General features: G+C 40.9%; 1 protein-coding gene across 9 annotated transcripts in view; it reads right to left on the bottom strand.

Annotated features, from left to right (window-relative positions):
• Positions 1-25,058, bottom strand: part of ZMYND11 (zinc finger MYND-type containing 11) — a 146,164-nt gene that overhangs the window by 37,336 nt on the left and 83,770 nt on the right. For all 9 annotated transcript variants that reach the window (XM_075062205.1, XM_075062206.1, XM_032806330.2 and 6 more), the window contains one exon: positions 10,675-10,834. In XM_075062205.1, the coding sequence (XP_074918306.1) occupies positions 10,675-10,834 (160 nt within the window). The remainder of the gene's footprint in view (positions 1-10,674; positions 10,835-25,058) is intronic.

Genomic DNA, 25,058 nt, shown 5'->3' with positions numbered 1-25,058 from the left:
TAATTTACTGTACTGGTGTAAATTCTTTGGCAAATTAGGGAAATGCCCTATTTACTGTGTATTATCAGCAGTTGTGCTGTTGCTTTACAAATAACATTCATAGTCCTTTTGATCTGCTTATGAAATACAAGATGATACAAATTAATGGGGGCCACTTGGAATGAACCAGGATTCCACTGCAAGTACACAATTTGCCAATATATTTTTTTCTAATGAGTAGCAAGGGAAACCTCCTGGGTCATTGCACTAACAGAAAAAAGGAATCCCCATCCAGCAGCTGCCCCACTGCTCAAGTTCACTAGTTTACTGGCACCCAGTGACTGGCCACTGCCCGCAAGAGGGAGCTGATTTGGCAGTAAAGTTACATAGCTTAGATATAACACAACATATGTTCATTTTATTCAGCTGTTCCTTGACTTGCAGATGCATGCATTAGCAGGACAGCAAATGTATACATTGCAGGCTGTATTTAACAGGCAAAGATTGTATTATGCTATGCAGAACTGGATGGGATGGTGTGGTGTTCTGTTACTCTCTTGCATTGATATTTTATATTAAAATTAACTGAATTCTACATCATAAAGGTGACTTTGCATTGAAGTCAAAGGACTTGAGTGTGCTCAGCACCTTGAAGGAAGGCAATCCCAGCAACATGCAGAATTTGGCACAAGGGACAACCAAGGGGTGGATTCACTTTCACGTGTTCTGTCTTACTTAGGCTTTGGTGACTTTCTTAATGCAAATACCCAAATTTACACCTGAACCCCAGAAAAATAACATGGGACAAAAATGTCAGGCTATCCAGAACATCTGACATTTTAAATATAGCTAAACTCAAGGGAACAGAGTGAGTCAGCATGTCTTAGTCTCTTCTGTTGAATAAAGTATATATTTGTTGTCATGGTGAGAATAAATTTCAGTGTATGAAGAAAATGTTCATTATAAGGCAAATGTACATGAGAGAGAAATGCCTGTTCATTACTAAAGGAGATTTACTTAGTTATAACTGAAATAGGTAATCTGTAATTTGGATAATGTGTCAGTCTCCAGTATAATTAACATACCATTAAGTAGGAGATGTGTAGTATATATTGACAGTACAAATAACAGTAACCAGGCATCACCATTGTAACTATTAGACCAATTCCATATATTGGTAAGTGAAAAGAAACAGCAGTCATAATTAAAGCAAAAAGTATATAAAACAAAACAGTGAATTAACAAAAAAAGGCACAGAACTAGTATTTAGTCATAATCACTCTGGTGCTAAGCTTTTATATGAAGCCGTAATACGAAAATAAATGTGTGGTTACCCCATTTTCCAGAGATTTTTGTCAAAAGGGGTCACCTTTCCTTTACATAACCAGTATATTTTATTAACTTTGGTAATTTCTTACCTGTTAATTTGATTTCCCAAAGTCCTTTAATGTTAGCTCAGACAACAGGTACAAGTGATTCAATCAGCAAATGAAAAGGGGGGAGGGGGGAAGCAAAGCTGTAGTGATGAAACTTCCCTAGAAAGGGACTCTGCTGGTTGATCCTGCTCTGTTACAGACTTCCCAAGACTTACAAATTATTGCTACCCCTTTTGACCCAAGCCGTTAGTAAAACTGAGGGGTCTTGCTGACTGTTTCCATTATGAAGAGAAATTGATGATGGAGTCATGTATCTCTTTGATACAATCCTGTTTATTTAAAAAGAAGGTCTGTTTCCCTAAACACAGTAGGAATCAAACAACAGGAGACAGTTTCTTTGCTTGAAGTTCCAAACGTCTTTCCAGCCAGCACTCTACCCAAAAGCTCTCTCCTTTGGCTTTTTTTCGAGGTCATGCTACAAGTGCTTCTCTAGCTGTCTCTGGAGATTCCTTGCTGCCTTCGTTGTGTGCTTCTATGGTGTTTCTGCTGCTTTCCTCATACACACAGCTCCCTCGAACAACACCCTTTCAGCCCCTACTCCATCCACATAGTTCAGATTCCTGACTGGCCTTGCATGTGACCTGAGTTTTGGGTGGTAGTTCCTATTGTTCAAGTCCTATTGCTTTTTATTAGGGCTGTCAAGCAATTAAAAAAATAATCGCGATTAATCGCACTGTTGAACAATAATAGAATACCCATTTATTTAAATATTTTTGGATGTTTTCTACATTTACAAATATATCGATTTCAATTTCAACACAGAATACAGTGTATAGTGCTCACTTTGTATTTATTTTCTATTATAAATATTTGCACTGTAAAAATAAAAAAAGTATTTTTCAATTCACTTAATGCAAGTGCTGTAGTGCAATATCTTTACCATGAAAGTTTAACTTACAAATGTAGAATTATGCACAAAAAATAACTGCATTCAAGAATAAAACAATGTAAAACTATAGAGCTTACAAAAGTTTGTTTACATGTGCAGGAGACAATGCTGTCTGCTTCTTGTTTACGTCACCTGAAAGTGAGAACAGTGTAGCCAGCATTGCAAGATATTTATGCGCCAGATGTGCTAAAGATTCATATGTCCCTTCATACTTCAACCACCATTCCAGGGGACATGCATCCATGCTGATGATGGATTCTGCTCAATAACGATCCAAAGCAGAGCAGACCGATGAATGTTCATTTTCATCATGTGAGTCAGATGCCACCAGGAGAAGGTTGATTTTCTTTTTTGGTGGTTTGGGTAGTTTCTGCATCGGAGTGTTGCTCTTTTAAAACTTCTGAAAGTATATTCCACACCTCGTCTCTCTCGGACTTTGGAAGGCACTTCAAAGTCTTCAATATTGGGTCGGGTGCTATAGCTATCTTTAGAAATCTCACATTAGTACCTTCTTTGCATTTTGTCAAATCTGCAGTGAAAGTGTTGTTAAAATGAACAACATGCTGGGTCATCATCCGAGACTGCTATAACATGACATGTATCTCAGATAACAGGTACCACAGAGCAGGAGACATACAATTCTCCCCCAAGGAGTTCAGTCACAAATTTAATTAACACATTATTTTTTTAATGCATGTCATTAGTATGGAAGCATGTTCTCTGGAATACTGGCCAAGGCATGAAGGGGCATACAAATGTTTAGCATATCTGGCATGTAAATACCTTGCAATGCCGGATACAGAAATGCCATGTGAATACCTGTTCTCACTTTCAGGTGACACTGTAAATAAGAAGCAGACAGCATTCTCTCCATTAAATGTAAATAAACTTATTTGTCTTAGCGATTAGCTGAACAAGAAGTAGGACTGAGTGGACTTGTAGGCTCTAACGTTTTACATTGTTTTGTTTTTGAGCGCAGTTATGTAACAAAAAATATATATACATTTGTAATTTGCACTTCCACTATAAAGAGATTGTACTACAGTACTTGTATGAGGTGAACTGAAAAACACTATCTTTTATCATTTTTGCAGTGCAAATATTTGTAATAAAAATAATATAAAGTGAGCACTGTACACTTTGTATTCTGTGTTGTAACTGAAACTAATATATTTGAAAATGTAGAAAAACATCCAAAATATTTAATAAATTTCAATTGGTATTCTATTGTTTAACAGTGCAATTAAAGTTGTGATTAATTTTTTGAGTTAATTGCAAACGATCGACAGCCCCACTTTTTATATTTATCCTGAATCAGGGGCAGCGGTTACACCCACCAGCTTCAGTAAGGTTTCACCCAGCCTCCAATATAAAATTATATTAAGATACAACACTCCCAGAAATGTATGGAGTCACAGCTCCACAAACATAGTAAAAACAGAGTAAGGTGTCTGGGCTGGCACAGAGGAAAAGGAAGAAACCAAGATGCTCATTTTCAGAACAAGTACATAAATGGCAGAGCCATGGAACAGTCATTAATGTCAACCAAAGTTACCTGATTACACCCTTATGCACCAGTATGAAAAATCTATTCTCAAATCAGCACCTATCATTCCCCAAAGTCCCTCAAACCAGCACAGACAACCCATGGGATATGAAAACTCCAACACCAGACTCCAACTCCAAGACAGACAGAATGGGTACCAATTTTCAAGAAGAAATGAGACACTAACAAATTACAACATGCAGGATTGACCTACTAAAAGCAGAGTTTCCAAAGCTAAGAAAAGCAGTATAGATGCTCAAGGAGATGTCTTACACAGTTTTACAGAGAAAACACCTCCTCTCTTAGCTGAAGGGGTAGAGATGGATGTTCTAGAACGATTCATGATAGAAGGAAGAACTTCCCAGCAGTGTGTGCTTCCTTCACACAGTCTCAAGTCCAACATGGCACTGAAACTTTAGAGGCTATTGTGATTATATGCAGGCATTTTCTTTCCTATGTTGTGGGAATGGACACAATAAGGAAATGAAACACTCTTGAACCAAATGGAAAGGGGAAATAATCTGGAAAGGAAATGGAGAATAGGCTTTCTTTTTACTGTACTATATTGTGATGAGGATCCCTGCACAGGAGGTCTCAATATTCCCCCACTTTACTGGAAGAATGGATGGCCGCTGGAAAGGCAGTTTTAATGTTGAAGGCTTTCCTTGAGACCCCTTTCATGGGTTCAGAAGGAGCACTTGTGTATGTGTTTAGCTCCATGCTAAGGTCCTGCATGTCTACAAGGGAGTGGGTCTTGGCTTTAGTGTATCAGCAATTCTAAAATATCTCACCCATCAGGTCGGAATTCACAGAGTTCTACCGTGCTTCTTTAGGCCAAAATGACTGATGCTTGGATATTCTGGGAGCTGGTGTTCAAGTCTTTAACCAGCCCATCCTCAAAGGCATGTAAATCAGGAATGTCACATCTAAAAGGATTTAACTTCCTGTCCCAACACAGGTCCATGAAAATGCTTTGGGTTCAGTATTTGCAACAGCATGGAAATCACCCACTTGGGAAATCTCTTTCTCTTCAGATACACTAGACTTATGTGGTTGAGATCCCTCCAGTAAATTGATCTGGAAGGTCTTACATGATGGAAAGACAGAGAGTGATCTAGAGGGAGATTCAACAGCTCCAGAAGCCTAGACCTCTCGGCTTGAACTTGACTTGACACTTTGCCTGAACTTCATAGTTCTCCGAAAGGCTTTGCCAAGCAGGGAAAGAAGGTGAAAGATACATGCTAAGTTGAGGTTCCAAGAGTGAGTGAGAGCATCCACACTTCAAGTTACCATGTCACCAAATATGAAGAACATCTCTACTTTCCCATTTAACTGGGAGGCCATATGGAAAGTTTCCACCACAAGCTGACTGCTGCAGATACCATTTCCATGACTAGATCTGGCTTCAGATCAGCCATTCCCACCCCAGACTTCAGATTCCACAGAACAGAGATGACTTAGAGAAACAGGAAATTCCTTTCAACCCACCAGATAGCAGCCACGTGACACACTGTACCCAAAGTGGGCTCTCCCCAGAAGAGATCCTGTCCCGCGTGGCCACCATCCAGTCAGACCAATGGCTAAGAAGCCAAAATGAGAATAAGAACATGCCTACAGCAATAGTTCTAGATATGTCAGTAAGGTAGTGAGGCACATGCAACTGAAAGCACACCCACGCTGCAACCAAGGTTGCCTGAATCAAAGAGTTGGCTTATGCTTTCACTTTCTCTATTTAAGCTCCAAAAGGACCATTGTACTTAGCTGAGAACTAAACTTGGCCCCAAAGTGGAGGGAAGTCTAGTTACAATCCAGCATCAGGAAACAGTCTAAAGAAGACTGCATCCTGCTGAACAACAGGCTCAATCCCATTCTGCCCCTTTCTGTAGAGAGCAGTAACAAGAATTACTTGCACATTCGTGGAGGTGCAAGCTGCTACAGCCAGTCCAACAAGAAGGCTTGAACTGCCAGTATCGGCTCACTGCAAAAACTTGAAGCAGTTCCTACAGGTCTGGCAAGTAGGATGGTCTCTGCTTCATCCAAGGTCATTTAAAACAGGTCACAACTAGAGTCCTCTTTTCTCAGAAACTGATCCCTGCAAGTGTGACATAGCAAGAAATCATACTACCTTAGCCTCATGCATTTGGCCTAATGATCAATCTTTTTGGGGTTACCTCAGACTCTTAGAATTGTCTTGAAAATCTCAGGGCTTTTGACAATGCTACAAGAATTAGTCATAGCAGCTGTGAAAGTGATGGTAAAGAAAGCAGAGGAAGATTAAAGAAATTGATTTTGTCCAGGCTTACTTGAGACTGAAAGTTATCTGAAGTCACTTTGAATAAGTAACATTATTTTCCAGATACAAATATATGATTTCAATAATTATTTCAAATGTCAGAAAAACCCAGAAGCGAGTTAGCAAGACTGGATGCATGAGAAAAATCTCATGGTTTTCACTTTCCTACTGTATGCTTGAAACACTGCGGCTAGCGAGCTGCCTCCCCTCCAAAAGCACTCTCCATTAAACTAACACTCCACTGACAAGAAGGAAAAGGTGTGAGAGGAAGTGGTCTGGAGGTGTTGCAAGAGGACTGAAAAGGACAACATTATTTCTTGCCATGTCACTCTTGCAGGTATCTATTTCTGAGAAAAGAGGACCAGAAAAAACAGGCTTAGCCACCCAAGAGAGCTGTCTCCATCTGCTGGAGGCAGCAATTAACTGAGCACAATCAGCCGGCCAGTCCCTTGTATAAAAAAGAGAGACATTTCAAGAACATTGCCTTCTTCCTGCCTCCACTGTCTGCAGAACAGTGAAATGGCACAAAGCACTACAATCCGTTGTGGGGCCTCCCCTAGTTACACCACCAGAGAATCTGGCCACTACACAACAACTTCAAACCCCGGTAGTGGTGTGAACTGAGCTGCAGTTGCCAGGCAAGTGCACAAACCAGACCTTTTCCAATAACACATCTCCATTTTAAGGTAAAAATAGTATTGTTTGGCTTTATCAATAAATGTAAATTTATTTTTTAATAGAGAATCTCTCTCTATGGGCCCATTTGGTCTTACGGCTCGTTAACCCTGTAGAAAAGAGTTAAAATTTAAAGCATTAAAAATAGCCTCTATGAAAACCATTTGTAAAACATTTTACAAAATGTGTATGACTTTTATTAACTGCTTTAAATCTTCAGTAAAAGGAGTGTGGCTTTTTAATAAGCATGGCACATCATCTTTAAGAACCGTATCTAGAATCACAGAGCAAAATGTATTTCTAGTGTAATTCCATTGACTTCAATGAGATACATCAGGGATGATCCAGACCACTATCTTTTCAGGATACGAACGACCAAAGTATACTGCTTAACTAAATTAACATTTAATCGTTAATTCTTTTTGGCCAAGAATTGTGTTTCCATATTGTGTTATCCATTGACAGTAACCAAATCACTGGAACTACTATCGTTAAGGATTTAAACTAATGTCAACATGTTTCCTAAATCAACAAAACCAAGAAAACTCAGTCTTGTTAATAACAAATAAGGTGCTTACTTTGCATTTATATGGCACTTTTCATTTGGGGACTTCAGTGCATTTTAACTAAATAATCCTCAACACCGCTGTGATGTAGGAAAATATTATTATATGTATATTATGTGTTACTGCTACTCTTAACATAGCCTGTTGTGGCTAGCATTGAGAAGAGTACATATTATTTACCAGGCACTTGTGTTAAGAAGAGAAATAATGTTTTAGTGGTGAACTGTAAACTACTATTACCTGAGTTCTTCTGCAAAAGGTGATGATAACACAGGAGCCTAAAACAAGGCAAGGTACTACACTCAGTTAGGCATTAGTGCCATCAACTGTAGCAGTGGAAATCCAGAATTCTGAATTAAGATCCTGGCAAATAAGTAAATGAGGAAATGATTATCACCTATTTTGTTTACAACTGTATTTATGTGTAATATGAGTATGCATTTTGAAAAAGCTGCTATGTTAGATCCACACCATTTGCGTTGATGCCCAGTAAGCAAGCAAAATGGGTAACTGGACATACCAAGGCATTACAAGTGCAATTGCCCCTTTCACATGATTAATTTGTTGTAGGTACCAACTTTTAGAATTGTTGTCCACTGAGTCATGCTTTGTTATTCATGTGGGATCTTAAATAAATTTTTATATGTGAGAGAGAACATTTTTCACTGATGTTTAAATCTGAAAGTCCTTGTTCTTGTCAGTTTTTCAGAACACTAGTGTCATTTTAACAAAAGTTATTTTTATTTCTTTTTTTAAACATTACCACAAAAAGGTCACCTGTGAAGCAAGAACCTCTCCATAACCACAACCCCTCCATGCATCTTGGCAGTTCTATTTCAGGTCTTTGCACATTGTTTCTAAATGCACTGAAGTTTGCTTGAAGTGTCATATTAACACAGCTTCATAAAACTTCATAGAGTACCCCTGAAGTTGTGAACCACTGATCTATGATGGAACCTTCAAGCACTGTATGAAAGAATTTAACCTTTTCACAGAATAACCCAATCATTGACATAACATTATTAGGAAGAGTTTTACCAGAGTTTATGTCAGTCTACCCGATAAAGCAATTAAGTTGATACAGATCAGCAAACTAATGCTGTAGGTTATCAAACAAAACCTTTTGTCCATGCATAGTAGCTGTTACATAATCTGTATGATTTGTTTTCTTATTATTACTATTATTTTTAACTTGAAAAGTGATCAGTCCACATTATGCACTAAGGCCAACATGCTCTAACCTGGTTGCCTCAGGTTAGGCCACATCTATCCATGGTTAGGCACCTATATAAGAGGGAGGTGTGGGTGCTTAGCATCTCTGAAGCTCAGAACATTTATTTGTGCTTTCATATAGATTTAGGTGTCTAAACTTAGGCTTAAAGTTTGTAAAATGGAAAGGCTAAAAGACATATAAAGCAATTTTTTATATCTGGGAGTGAGTTTTCTTCGTTAACCCCTTGAAACAATTTTTCTTTACTGACTGGGTGTGATGCATATTGACTTCAACAAGTTTTCCATCAGTTTCTAAGGATATGTTTAGACCGCAATAAAAAGCCCGTGGCACCAAGTCTCAGAGCCTGGGTTAGCTGACTTACACTCGCAGGGCTTGGGCTGTGAAGCTATAAAATTGCCGTGTAGACGTTTGGGCTCTGTCTAGAGTTTGGGCTCTGCAAGTCCGCGAGGGGGAAGGGTATCAAAGCCTGGGCTCCAGACCAAGCCCGAATGTCTACCCTGGAATTTTAACACCCCACAATCCAAGCCCCATGAGCCTGACTCAACTGACTGGGCCAGCTGCAGCTGTGCTGTGAGTCTATCGCAATGCAGACATACTCTTACAATCTGATACTGCAAGGCCTAATTGCCCTCAGTTTCTAGTGAGGTCAGTGGAGTTTAGCATGTTAAGCCATTTACAGGATCTGCAGCTAAGACATTTCTGTTTGTCTGGAACAGAAATCAATATGGCTCTGTTTGCATCAATATGGCTCTGTTTGTATATAATTCTTCCAACATATATACAGTAGCTCCATTTCATGCCAACATAGCTTCTACAAGCCCTCTGTAGGGCTTATCTTTACTGCTGAGTTAACTTGATTGTTGCCCTTAATTCAAGTCCCATCCACACAGAAAACCCTTAACTCACGTTGGCTGACCTGTCAGGAGATACACACAACCCATCAGCTGTAAACACAAACACTCTGTGCTACTAATTCAATCACTCTGGGCAGTTCCAGTGTTATTTTGCAGGGTGGCCACTCTCATTTGACTAACTCTAGAGTAGGTAACTTGCCTTAACTCTGCAGTGAAGATAGAGCTTTTGTATGAAACTCCAATGACCTGTTATGAGTTTGCATGAGGAGTGTTGCATGACTGGGTCCAGTTTTTGTTAATTAGTTGTTGCTACTGAAGTAGCAGAAGTACCAGAATTGTTTGAATGAATCATAAAGACAGAGGCCATTGTGAGACTTTTGATATTTTTTAAAGCTACTTCATTGCTAAGAAATAAAAAGAAAGGTATTCAGAATAACAGTTAACAACAGCATGTATCTCACATTTTGCACCTACATATTTACCATCCTCTCTTTAAAAACACAGCAATTTTTTAGGCAGGAATTTAGAAATATTATGAACAGCCAAGCTAGTCTTTCAACCTGATTAATTAGGTTTAGTCACCGTATACATTTCCTGAACCAATTTTTGGAGGCTTATAGCTAAAAAATTATACCATGATAGATTTCCAGACATCTGGTATAACACAGATTTTGTTATTGTTGCATTATCTGGGGGGTATATAAATACAATTTTTCCCTGAAAAGAGCTAATTTTTTCCCCTCAGATTCAAACACCCTCAAATCAACACTCTCCTTTTAAAATACAATCTTTTAAAAAGATATATTCCTTTAAGGATCACTCTGGATCTCTGAAGATGTCAGAGGAGTCAAAGTGAGACCAGTAAGGTTTGTGTTGAAAATCTTCACATATGACCATAGGAGAGGTGAAGTTATGTCACAGAAGGAGTAAATGAGCAAACCTGTGTAAAGCCACAGACAGTGTTCCATGGCAGCAGATGCAGAGCCCTATAAGGCAGGATTTCTATGGAACAGGGAGGACTTAAAAAAAAAATCTTTTCAGTGCAAGATTTAAACAGTAAAACTGTGCTTGTGAAACATTATTTCATTGTTCACAAGTGACATCAACGATCATCTATAAATAACTTTTAATGGAAATTCAAATAGGCTCCATGTCAATATACCAGGAAACATGATTTAATTTCTTCTAGATATTATACTCACAATCTCATCTCCTGGCAACCAGTATCCTTCTTGTTCAATACCAGCTTTTGATCCCTTACATCCCACAGTCAGGGTTTCAACAATAAGACCATCCTTCACTGCTAAGCTCAACTGACGTGTGGTCTCTTTTGGATGCATACCATGGACTCGAGACATATACCTGCACACAAAGCACAAAAGAAGTCCTTAAGCAATAGCCTTTAAACCTAAATGCTACCAATCCCTTTTTTACAGTTGAGAGTAAAGACATATACATTTTATTAACTGATTTAGTATCCTAGCAATTGCCAAGTTTGTTTGCTTGTCTTTTTTAACTTGTGCAACGTTACATTCCTTCCGAACTCAGAGTCGTAGAGGAGTCTGAGTGTAGTGGTACTGCAGAGGGATTTTCCAAGAAGATTCTCAAAGCTGACCACTATCCAGCAACTGGTACTTTTGGATACAGGACAAACTCTCTACCTTCAGTCCCAATCTGAGAGAGCATAGTGCTTTACACACTTTGAACAACAACAATTTTACTCATACAGACCATAGTACAGAGTGAGGCTAGGAGTATAACATAGTGCATTAAGTAATCTGAAGGAGACAGGACAATCACGAACAATGAAATTCATGCACCGAACATGAAACCCCAAGAGCTTCCCCTATTTATGGTAATAACTTGTCTCTTTCCTGTGCTTGAGGTTGCCAACTAGGAATGGCCACTCTCAACTACATTGGCAAGAGCAAAGACTGTACAATAGGCTATTAGGCAATTAAGTCATCTGCAGACAAAAGACACGGTAGTTAGATTTGGTCTGGTATATGAAATGTTTGCTCAAGTGTAATTTGTTATTTCCAGGCAAAAAAATTGTTAACTTGTAATAAGGTAAATGATTCGCCATTCACAACAAATGCAGTGCAAGAACATTATTAGTTTTATGGAAAAAACCCACAAAGGTCCAAAATGATGTTTTGGACAGCCACTGCTGTTTCTGGACTGTGTGTAGAATAAGAAGTGAGCAGCAGATAAGTGAATGATTGAATTGTACAGGGCCTGAGCTGTAATCATAGGCAAATATCTGTTTTGTGTCCGTATTTTACTAGCTATGTATCTGTCACGATTACAAGGTTAGCTACACTTCTGTGCCCTTTCTGGTCTCTCTGAATGGACCCCATAAGGTGCCTTCAACTAGCCTGTGGTGCAATTCCATAGTTCTCCCATTCTTAGACCAAACTCTGGGCTATAGTATCCAGTGTGTCAGTAGTGGTTACTGAGCAGGTCAGAGTGAGTTCTGGCACCTGCAGTTCTTCCCTTTAGGAATGTTGACCAGTGCAAATTTGTGACAAAACAGTTCTCAACACAAAATTATTGTTTATTTTAAACTGTGGGAACAAAGCACTTAGAGAAAAAGAATGTTAAAATAGGTGACATGCATGTCTGCCTTACTTAAAGCCTTATCATCCCTGATGGTAATCTAGGCAGGCCTAATTTCTTCAGATATCCCAGTGTCCCTGTGACTCAGTCTCTTGGACCAATAAAAGATATTACTTCACTTACTTTGTCTCTAATATTCTTACAGTGACCATCCCAATAACTAGGTCAATATACAGTATTCATAAATTATTACAGAGCAGCTCCAATTCTGTCACAGCATCTACAGTATTTGAGCTGACGAAGAACTGTGCACATCCAATTATTTTTGTTTCCCCAGCCGGCTTGTTCTTCTCATCCACCTGTTATGTCTATTTTGTTACGTTGAAAGTTCTTAGGGGCAGAGATTGTTTGTACAGTGTCTAGCCCAGGGGTTCTCAAACTTCACTGCACTGCAACCCCCTTCTGAAAACAAAAGTTACTACACAATCCCAGAAGGGGTAACCAAAGCCTGAGCTTTGTGTGTGGGGTTGTTTTTGTGTGGGTGGGTGGGGCAAAGCCAAAGCACGAGCTCTGCTACCCCAGGTGGGGGCTTCGACCTTGGGAAAGGAGGCTCAGGCTTTGGCTTCAACCCCAGCAAGTCTTACATTAGCCCTGGCAACCCCATGAATACAGGGTTATGACCCACTTTATCGGCCTTACCCACAGTTTGAGAACCGTTGGTCTAGCACAATGGGGTTCCAAGCCTGTTTGGCCTTTAGGGGTACTATTATATTAATATCAATGAATAATAATAAAGTTTTGGTCCATATTGAATCTATGGTCAAAGAGCCAGATCCTGTGCAGCTTTATGACCCCAGCCTGTTCTACCCTACACTACTTGACAACATAGGTCCAAGTTCCAGGGGGCATGGGGCAGCGGGGGAGTGAAGGTATGCAAGAGCCAGGCATGGGAGCCTTGCATCTTGCATACACTAGGTGAATTTCCATATGGCCAAATGGGTCTGCTTTCTGGTTCTTCTGTGCTGTCACAGGGACAGGTACCCACAAGAGAATCTGGTTCAAATATCTTATTCGTAATAACAAAACCCAGTCTTCTGCAAACTTAAGCTACAGAACCTCAGAACTTGTTCTGTCACTTTATACTATTTTAATTTTATTTTTATTTGGTTAGAATACTACAACTGGAAGAGTTATTAGAGCTGCCTGCACAATCCAAAAACTCAGGTGGGTGACCAAGTTACCAAATGCATTTGGACCACTGTTGTGGTGCTTTTTCCTTTTTCTGTGTGTGTTCATTTTTAATCTTCCTAACTCTCATAGAGTCATAAAGTTTAAGGCAAGAAGGTATCACCAGATCAGCTTCTCCGATCTCCTGTATAGTATAGTCTCTTCTCAGTTCGTCTCTTCTTTCTGTGTATTTATCTCTTTACTTCTGCTCTCCTCTTTGCAATTCACTCTGATTCTTTTCCGTGCGCATCTTACCCTTTTGCTTCTTCAAAATTAAGGTATACAATTCAAAAATAAGAGTAGTACTGTGTTTCTGCACCAAAGCCAATAGCCACTTAAACACTGAGGGCAAGGCCCTCACCTACCATAAATCATTGGTGCTCCACAGAGACAATGGAGACATCAATTTTCAGCAGCTGAAGATCTGTCCCAGATAGTTTAGGGATGACACTGGACAGTAATGTTAAATACTGCGATTCAAGTCTCCAGAACACTATCGCTAGCCCAGAATTACTTTACACAGAGGCATAAAGAACTAAATACCTTAAAACTGACTTAAGGATAAATGTGATTCTTTAAATACTCATGTTCACACACGCATGTGCATGAGTGCACACATAGCTTATTTAAAATGTTATTTCAAATTTGTGAAATTTGTTGACACATATTTATATTTTTACCTGATATTCTCACCTCCCCAATCAGACACCCAGCATGTTCAATTTTGACTTCTGTGACTCTCCGGCATTCTTAATAAAATAATAATATCATCATTTAGCTCTCATATATCGCTATCTACATTTTACAAATGGGGAAACTGAGGCCCAGAGAAGGAAGGTGATTTGCCCAACGTCACACAGCAGGCCAACAGCAGAGCTGGGAATAGAACCCAAATCTCCTGAGTTGCCATCCTGTGCGCTATCCACTAAGCAATACTGCCTTTTAGATCTATACTTGTTGCTATACATCAAAGCGCTGAACATTACCTAATGAAATCCTCAAAATGTCTGTTTGAATTAGGTTGGCCACTAATGTAAAGCAAGCCTTATTTTGGATGGGTGAGAAGATAGTATGGAGACAAAGTTAAATCCCTTAGATCAGCTATAATCAGTTAAGAGGCTCAGTCAATGTATTTCAATTAAAGGCAATGCGTGTGGAAGAGAAATAAGCACAGGACTGGGTATCTTCGGCTATCCCTCAATGGGAGGATGATGTTTGCCAACGGGGGTTCATTGGTGGGTTATTTTCCCACAGAAGTGACAGGTGTAATCTTGGAGGAGACACTGTTGTTGGCTGGACAGTTATGCCCTTTTTTTCCTCCTTTGTCTCTGTCTCATGAGCATGTCTGTTGTCCTCAAAGTGAGCTGTGGCTTGGTGTATTGTGTGGCACAACTGTGATCTGTTCTGCGTCGAGTCCTCCCAGTTTGTTGGGTTGATACCTCCTTTTTTAAGGTTACTTTTGAAGCACTTCTGCTGCCCTCCACGAGCCCTTCTTCCCTGACTTAACTGACAGAAGAGTACTTGCTTTGGGAGGCGAGTGTCAGGCATACATACACAGTGGACAGCCCAGCAGAGTTGGTGTTTCATCACCTGCACTTCTATACTGCTGATGTTGGCTGCAGAAAGAATGTTCATGTTAATGTGTCGCTCTTCCCAGCTGATCCTGAGAACCCTCCTGAGGCAGCACTGTTGGAACCACTCCAGCTGCTTGAGATGTCATCTGTAGGTTACCCAGGTCTCACACTCACAGAGAAGGATGGGGGACAACTGCCTTATCAACCAAGATCTTGGTGCCTGTTTGCAGATCCCTATCATTGAAGACTCGTTAAGTAGTCTTCCAAAGGATGTGCTGGCACAGCAGATCCTATATTCAACTTCTGGGTCAGTGTTGGCTGTTCGGGAGAGGTGGCTGCCAAGGTATGGAAAATGATCCACATTTTCCAGAGGTTCTTCAGTGATGATGATTTGAGGAGTACGAAGAATAGTTTGTGCAGATGAGGGCTGATAGACTACCTTGGTTTTCCCGATGTTGAGAGAGAGACCCAGGTATGATAGGCATCTGCAAAAAGGTTTAGGGGGTAGTATGCAGGCTCTGCGTGTGCGAGAATGACAGTCATCTGCATACAGAAGGTCATTGATGCCAATTGTTGTGATCTTAGATTTTGTTTGGAGACGTCAGAGATTGAGGAGTTGACCATCCATACGATACTCAATCCCAACTCCATTAGGAAGGTGATCACGGATGAGAATCAGGATCTCGGCAAGGTAAATGGAGAAGAGTGCTGGAGCAATGACACAGCCTTGCTTGACACCAGTGTGAATGATGAATGGTTCAGTCTCAGAATGGTGACAGTCATCCCATCATAGAGTAGTATGATGATGGAAATGAATTTCTGTGGACAGCCAAACCTACACAGCACCTTCCATAGAGCATCACAACTGACAGAGTCAAAGGGCTTGGTTAGATTGATGAATGCCCTGAATAGTTCCTGGTGTTGCTTTCTGCACTTCTCCTGAATCTGTCGTGCCATGAAGATCATGTCAGTTGTGGCCCTCTCTCATGGACCAAAACCTTGCTGTGGTGGTGAGCTTGTGTGTGCTAAAGACCCTCGGAGCTACATTGTCTGGAGCTTTCATATTCCTGATAGGGTCCCTCTTGGTAAGCAGCTCTGAGGTGAGGCTCCTGACTAACTGTGGTCCAAACTTCACAAGATCCCAACGGTGGATCAGGTGCATATAGAGGACCTTTTAATACTCTGCAGCTGTGAAGGCGGATGAGGGCTGCAGCAGGAGGGAGACCCCTGGTTGTCCTGGATCTCCTTGCCGCTGGGTAAGAGTTTTCCTCCTGTCGAGTCACGTGTGGTCACTGCCAATGCACCGGTCTCCCCACGTTAAAAGATTTCACGTACAGGCCTCTGACAAAGGGCTCACACCCACACAAAGACCGGCAGTGGGGAAGAAAGGAGTGGCAGTGAAGATAGGAGCAGTGATTTCTGGCAGTCTTTAGTCACAAATCTGCACGCAGGTGGCAGCTGTGTGACAGTCGTCTTGTGCTTCAATGAGAGAGAAGTGCATTTCAGGCAGCAGTGGCTGTGACTGAGCAGGTCTTTTTAGGATCCCCTCTTCTCACCCCAAATGAGGAGGGGGCTAGAAAAAGTGCCCCAAACATAGGCTGTCTCACACTTTTCAAACTGGATGGCTGCATCTAGTGGGATCATTCAACTCTATGGCCGAAACAAGAGATATAAGACAATGAATTTCACCACCTGGAATGTCCGCACCCTTATGAACTCTCAGCACAGTGAATGCCCAGAAAGAAGAACTGCCATAACTGCCAGTGAACTGGTAAGACTCAACATTGACACTGCAGCTCTTAGTGAGATGACCCGGGCTGATGAAGGCCAATTACAAGAGGATGGAGGTGGTTGTACCTTCTTTTGGAAAGGAAATCCACCTGAAGAGAGAAGTATTCATGGGATTAGCTTTGCCATCAAAAATAAGATCGCCAGTCGGCTTTTGGAGCTTCTTGTGGGGATCAATGAGCATCTCATGACTCTTTGGCTCAAGCTCAGCAACAACCAATATGTCACAGTCACCAATGCGTACGCCCAAACACTTGATGAGGAAGACAACAAGGAGCAGTTTTATAGTGCTCTCGATGGAGTCCTCATGGCTACACCTAAGGCAGACAAACTGAAATCTCCCAAGAGGATCAATGCCAGAATCGGAGAGGACTCTCAGCTCTGGAGTGGCACAATAGGCAAAGAAGGGGTGGGAAATGTAAACCTACTCATCACAAATACCATTTTTAGGCAGAGTAACAAATTTAAGACCACCTGGAAACATCTTCGGTTCAAACACTGGCACCTCCTTGACTATGTTACAATCAGAGCCCGAGATCACTCTGATGTCTATATAACACAAACCATGAGAGGTACAGATCACTGTTGGACAGATCATCCATGAGTAAAGATCAATCATGTAGTCTCAGCTCCCTTCACCACACCGCAAACACCCAAAAACTAAGCAAAAGCGATATAACATCAAAGCACTTCAAGATCAAGTCAGCTGCAAGACGTTCCAGCAATATCTGTCTGAGAAACTCTCTGATTTGCCTGATAACATAATTGACATTCAAGAACACTGGGATCATCTTAAAAATACCATTCACAGTGCATGTACTGAAACTATAGGATATTCCATTATCGGTACTAAGACTGCTTTGATGAAAACAAGCATTAATTCAACAGAAAAGAATTGCATTCTGTAACTGGAAAAATGATTCCACTAACCATCGAAAACGTGCGACTTATCACGGCTCAAAGCCAAAGTCCAAAGGAGGCTATGTGACATTAAAAATAAGTGGTAGCAAGAGAAGGCTTCTGAGGTCCAGGGTTTCGTAGACCAGGGTGACATGAGAAGCTTCTTTCAACCATCTCCAAAGGCCCAACCCCCTCATGTTCCCAGGATGGCTCCATCCTCCTCAAGGACTATGCGGTCATTAAACACCACTGGAAGGAGCACTTTGAGAGCCTACCAAACCGCGAATCCATGGTCTTTGAAGACACCATTGAGTCTATTCCACAATGCTCAGCAATGGAATACCTTGTTCACCTTTCAATTTTCACTACTGATCCCCATCTTTTCTATTTAGTTAATAATTCCCCATCTGGAACCATATCAAATGCCTTACTGAAATCGAGGTAAATTAGATCCACTGTGTTTCCTTTATCTAAAAAATCTGTTACTTTCTCAAAGAAGGAGATCAGGTTGGTTTGGCATGATCTACCTCCATATCCTCATTCCCATTTGTCATCCTACCATTATCCCTAAGCTCCCCATTAGCATCATTGAAGACTGAGGCAAATTATTTGTTTAGATATTGGGCCATGCCTAGATTATCCTTAACCTTCGCTCCAGCTTCAGTGTTTAATGGTCTCACTTCTTTCTTTCTTTGTTTTCTTCTTATTTATAAGGCTATAGAACCGTTTACTATTGGTTTTAACTCCCTTTGCAAGGTCCAACTCTACATGGCTTTTGGTCTTTCTCACTTTATCCCTACATGTTCTGATCTCAATAAGGTAGCTTTCCTTGCTGATCCCTCCCATCTTCCATTCCTTGTAGGCTGTTTTTTCTTAATCACCTCTCTGAGATGCTTGCTCATCCAGCTTGGTCTATAACTCCTGCCTATCAATTTTTTCTCTTTTCTTGGGATGCAGGCTTCTGATAGGTAAGTACCCCTTTTTTCTCGAATGCTGGTCCCAAAGGGGATTCACTGTGGATGACTCCAGTATGTATGTGGGATTTGAGGAAGAGCTCTGTACCCCAGTCTGGAGGACTGCTGAACCGAAAGAAGCATCCTCCACTGAGAGAATCAGGTAACAGTGCCTAGTAAATGTGTGGATGGAGCAATTTGTTCTTGACAAATCCATGATGACTGTTGCTTATCTCCTTATTATCTTCAAGGGGTTTGCAAACTGATTGCTTAATTATTTGTTCCATTATCTTTCCAGGGTACTGAAGTTAAGATGATTGATCTTTCCAGTCCTCTGGAATCTCTCCAGTCTTCCATGATTTCTCAAAGATAATTGCTAATGGCTCAGATATCTCCTCAGTCAGCTCTATGAATATTCTAAGATGTATTTCATCAGGCACTGATGACTTAAAGAAATCTAACTTATCTAAGTAATTTTTAACTTGTTTCTTTCCTATTTTAGCCTCTGATCATACCTCATTTTCACCGACATTCATTAAGTTAGATGTCCAATTGCTACTAACTAGCTAGTTTAATCAAGCTTTGTTTCCTTGGCCTTTCTAATTTTGTCCCTACATACTTCTGTTATTTGTTTATATTTACCTTTTGTAATTTGACCAAATTTCCACTTTTTGTAGGACTCTCTGTTTAGTTTCACATCACTGAAGATCTTCTGGTTAAGCCAGGGTGGTGTCTTGCCATATTTCCTATCTTTCCTACATAGTGGGATAGTTTGCTCTTGTACCCTTAATAGTATCTCTCTGAAAAACTGCCAACTCTCTTGAACTGCTTTTTCCCTTAGATTTGCTTCCCATAGGATCTTACCAACCAAGTCCCTGAGTTTGCTAAAGTCTGCCTTCTTGAAATCTTTATTATGCTGGAAAGTGAGATTCTCTTGTCCAAGGAATCCCTGTTAGGAACAAAGAATATCTTCAGCCAGGCCTAAAGGCAGTGCAGGGAAGCCTGGTGAAAGGGGTCACATACTTACGTGATGCCATGTGGCCTAAAAGAACCAAGCAGGACTGGACTGTTGTTTGAGGGCTGAGTTAAAGCTAGATACTGTGATCTGTGATCACAAAGAATCCTCTAACTGGATCAGATAGTCTACCTCCTGTTTGAGAATCCTCTCATGAGAGGAGACCCTGAAAAGGGACAGGAAAGGAATAGACAGGAGTCTACTGTGTAGACACTTGAGATGATATCCAGACCCAAGTATTCAAAGTTAGGTATCATCACACTGGAAGGAAACGGACAAGCAAACCACCAAAAGGGGCGAAGGTGACATAAATGGCTGGTAGTATGCAATATCAAAAAGTAGTCTGGCTGACAAAACAGTTTTCTGCCAAAGAGATCTAATCTGTTGGCACCCTTAACCAAAAGGAGTAGGTTTTGGCTGCTGTAGTCAGGTCCACTCCATGATTTCTTATACCACCAGAAAGTTCAGGTTTGATAAGAGAATAAATAGTCTGACCCGTTAGAGAGGAATAAAGTATTTCTTTTTTGGCCGCCTTCGGGGTCAGAGTGGTCTGCGTGTGCCAGATGTCTTTAGTAGTCTCCAAAATGGCCTAATTAATAATGAGTGCTACTTTGGAGGTAGCTGTCGACTGGAGAATGACCAGGAGCTTGTGTGGGGGATCCTGAACCTCCTCCAGCAGGTTCTGGAGGGTGTCTGTGATCCTCTTTGGCAGCTCTTGGAACTGCTTTTGAAGAAGAGGTCTTAAGCTGATTCGGCAGTACCAGCTGCTTTAGTTGCTCTGACTCCTCTTGTTCCTCTCCCTGCTCCAGGGGCAGTTCTTCTACTGGTATTCTTTGATAAGTGCAATACCCATGGTGTTCAAAGTGTAGGACTACAGTAAGGATCTCATGCACTCCAGTAAGGCAGGTGGGTGGGATCACAGTGATAAAGGGCAGATCCCATGGTGGGTACCATTGATCCTTTGTCATTACGTAAGATTCCCATGAATGTAGGGATCCCCAAATAGCTCTGGAGGCCCCATCTGGGTTGACATGCAAAGTATGGACCATCGGTGGAACCAGAGGTACTGGTTCCTGCTCTTCTTCAGAATAAGAGTCATCAAACTCGAAGGGTGAAGCCATCAGTACTGGCTACCTTTTGATGGCTTGGCCAGAGATGTAATCAGGTGAACAGATCCCTGACAGTGTCAGGGTATCCACACGTCCGCTAGTGCTTGGGATCAGTGAGTGATACATGAACAGTGCAGTGATGTCTCTCACTAGCACCAGTTCTGACAGGATTGGTGACTCCAGATCTGTGTAAATTGCCATATCTTTGAGAAGGGCATACCGAGCTCTGACAAGACTCTTTGGTACTGGATCCATTGGTGCAGGCACAGGCATGGCTGTCTTGGCGCAGTGTGGAACTGCTGGTGAAAAAGGCCATTAGTCGTTAGAGTCCTTACCTGCTTTTGAGGACAGTTTCAGAGCACTAGACACTCCCAGTATCGGCAGTGCTGTCCCATGATCACATGAGCTCCAGACATGCCAGTTCTGGGAAGTGGAGTCTCATTTAGCCCTGCAGGGGATCAGGGAGGAAGCAGCCCTCTTTTTAGCAGATTTATGGGACATTTTGTCTGTCTTCTTGTGAGGGTGCTTCTCCTTACCCTCACTGTGCCTCTTTTTAGAAGGGGAACTACTCGGAGGATCCAGTCAACAAGATGGGGAGCAGGAAGGCCTCGGGTCCAACCAAGGCCTCTTGGAGAGCTCCATTAGTCTGAATTCCCAGGTCTGCCTAGTACAGGGGGAAAGGAGTAGCAGATGTCATATGCTGATGGGATGTGTGACTCCTCCAGGCAGAAAAGGCAGCTCATGCACAGGTTGCTTACCAGGAAGACCTGAAGGCACCTGAGGCAAGGCTTGACGCCCGGAACTTTGGGGATAAGTACCCTAAATATTGGAGGGATCCCACACCCAATGCCTGTTAACTAAACTATCACAATTCACACTAATTATAAACACTACAAAGAATTAAAACTAATTAACTATTTGCAGTTTTTTACAGGAAAAATGGATCTAGGAATCTAGAAGACATGGACAAAGGAGGGTTCAACCCACAGACTGCAAGTGGCAGAAAAGATACTGGAGAAAAAGACAGTTCATGCTGTCCCTTATGCCCTCAGTTTGCAGCACAAGAAGGCACAGGGTACAGGTGTGGACCAACAGACATTGCTATTGAAGCATTTTCAGATACAGGAATTCAAAGCAGATGCACACCCACAGTGAATAATCATAGGGACCAGCATTTGAAGAAGAAAGGGCCAACAGTCACAATATATGCTACTTACTCCATTGTACTGTACAAGACACAAATGTGAAGAAAGGCCCTTCTCCAAAGAGCTTATAATCCATGGACAAAACGCCGCAACTGGATCTAAATAGACAGATTCTTGTCTCTGTGAGGAGCCCCCTTGAAGACAGTGGGCACAGCATCTGCCTGTGCGGCCGAAAACACAGGAGCATGGCCTCCAAGACACATACACAGAAAATATGATATACTGCAGTACTCAGAAGCAGAAGTTAACATGGACACTGAAATAAATATTAATCTCATTTTTCCTGCTCATCATGTAAGAACTGAGGTTTCTGGAGTGATCTCAATAATCAGAAGATGGATCATTATATTCTAGCAAGAGGTGCAATATTATAGATATTCTAGCAAGAGGTGCAACTGAAAGACCAAAACTAGACAATCATAAGGATAAGAAATAACTGCCTTATGTGAGATACCATTGTGTGACAACTGGTGGTAAATGATGACTTTTTGGTGGTGAACACTGCATTTTGGTCTGTCTGTACAACACAATTTGTCCTTTAGGGAAGCTGAGGCTCCACTCACTCTGTGCCACCATGTGTAGGAAGGGAAGTAATAGTCTTCCGGTGATAGTTCTCCACCTACTCAGGGTCTGGCAATGCAGTTAGCAAGGGAGGAGGGGGGCTCCTTACACTTCTCTGCTTCAGCGTGCAGTTAGGCTCACATAACGGAGACCTGAAAAAATAAGGCAGGTCCTATTAAAGTCAGTTGAAAGAGTGCCATTGTCCTCAATGGGAGTCGGACTGGGTCTCTAGATACCACAGTGATATATGTACCTAAAGATGTCTTAGATTCTAGGGACAGACCTTCATTTATACATCAAATGAAAATAATGGGAAGTGAAAGGGAAAATGGAAATTCTCCCAGAAATCCATGGAAAATGATTTTCATACTAAAAGGAACAGCATAATACAACTGTTATTCAGTTTCTTATTCGTATTCTTATATTGTGTCCAACACTGTGTTATCAGGGGTCCTAGAACTGGAATGAGGAAAAGTAGTTTGCTTTAAATCCAACACCTTACAGGCATTTTCACAGAAGGCCCACAAGGATAAATTGAGTGGTTTTGCTAACGGAAGTAAAAATGTAAGAGATGGATTGAAATGCTTTTCAAATAAATAAGTTTACATAACACTATTTAAGCTCTCCAATCATTAAGGCCCAAACTTGGGAATCAGTGGACAAGCCAGATAGCGAAGCTATTCTCTAGTGATCTCTGAAGAAGACCAGATGAGGAACAATCTCTCTCCTCCGTGATGCTCGCGGGTGTGCTTCAAGACATCCCATTCAAGAGATACCTACCTCCTGTGCAGATCCCCTGCACATATCCCACTCCCTCAGACAGCAGTACCACATCAGGGATCTAACTTTCACAAAATACATGGGTAGACTTAAAAGTTATAAATAAATACTTTCCAAAATAACAAATTTGAAAATCATCCCCTCTTTTCCTTATCTACCAGGACCTGAATGCTGGACTGAGACTTAATGACATTGCACAAATACAAAAAAGTACAGAGCTGAATTCTTTATACTGCTCTAGGAGTGTGATGGCATGCACTTGTAGGAGACATGCAGAAAAATAGTGCTGGCAGTAAAAACTTCTTTCTGTTTGTTCTGAAAGTATTTATTTATATGTTTAGGGTCATGCATGTATTCTGTTTGGATTAAATTCACCAAGGTTCAAATGGCCAAAGCACAACACCCATCCTCACCGCTTAAGCCTCACACTGTTCCCTGACAAGGAGAAACACAGAAAAAACAAGCTGCACAGGATGGTCATCATACTCCATATGCCAGATAGGTGTTCCACATGTCACCTATGCATTGATGAAGCTGTTGTAGGTGGACTGAGGAAAAGGCTACAGCTCTGCACTTTGGTGATCCAAAACCTCACACGAGGGGCACAAAGGGGCTGCATTAGTGATGACCTTTTTTTAAATCTTTCATACAGATTTCTGCCATAACCATTCTGAAAATATATGCACAGAAATGATCCTGTGTAAATGGAATGTTTTCTAGACTTCATAAGGCCTGAAGTTCTTAGCTCCTTAGTTAAGTCCCAAAATACAGCACACGAATTAATAGTGAATCTGACTTTTTATTTTTTTTAAATACACATTTACATACACCCTGGGGCAGTAAAACACTATAATGTAGCAATTCAATGAGACTTATATCTGTCTGACACTGCTGCGGCAGCTGCTGACAGAGTTAAGAGGTAATCCTGTCTGTTTATGCTTTAGATACCTCAGGCACCATACAACCTCTTCTAATACTCATTATCTAGGTCAGTTCTGACATAAGTAATAATTTTAATGCAGAAAAGCATTCCTAGTTCCAGCTATTAAATCTACATGCCCACTCAAACAACTTCATTAACTTACAGTTAAGGTTGCTAGACTGCATACCCTGTCAATGCAAACCACGAAAAGGAATTAAACAGTCAAGCCACTTAACTCCCGTGTACACTCAAATAATCAGTTCCCCTTTTCAAACACAACTAGCTCCCTTCACCACCTATGGCCGAAGAAATAACTTACCTTAAATTAAAACATAAGGCTGCAATCTTACAAACATTTGCCCAACTTTATGGGTATATAGTCTCACTACACGAGTGATTTATGCCCATGTCACTCATGTATAAAGTTATTCACTCAGTGCGGCTCCATGTGTGTGTAAAGTTACTTGTGAGTTTGCAGAATAGGAAACTCACCTCAATGACTGTAAATTTATTACTGGGACATTAATGAGTCAAAATTTAACATACTGTTAGATGCTTTGCAAAGGCAGTATTTATTTAGGCGGTGATTCAGAAAGCATCCTAAATCAGAACAGCACTTGCTTAAAAAGAAGGATGTAATTAAGTGCTTTCATGAATCAGGATCTTACATACCTCTATATCTAACATACCGTAAGTTTTCATTACAGAAGATGCAAAATAGTAAGATTAAAAAATCACCTTCCTTATGCAAACACCATAATGTTATTATCTTCAACTATCTATTATCTTCAACCTACTTTTCAAAGGTAAGAAATGACACATTATTAGGATGTTTCATATTCAAATACTACAAATTACTGTATCAATTCAATAAATCAGTATTGCTTTTCAGGTCGAAAGCAAGTCCATATTATAAACTGGACTGTCTTGCTTTCATTAAAGTCTAAAATTGCAGAACCTGTTCACTGCTTTTTGCAAAAATGAACTTTTTAC

The sequence above is a fragment of the Chelonoidis abingdonii genome, chromosome 2, assembly GCF_003597395.2.
Source record: "Chelonoidis abingdonii isolate Lonesome George chromosome 2, CheloAbing_2.0, whole genome shotgun sequence".
NCBI classification, from domain to species: domain Eukaryota; kingdom Metazoa; phylum Chordata; order Testudines; family Testudinidae; genus Chelonoidis; species Chelonoidis abingdonii.
This window is presented reverse-complemented; position numbering and strand designations above follow the sequence as displayed.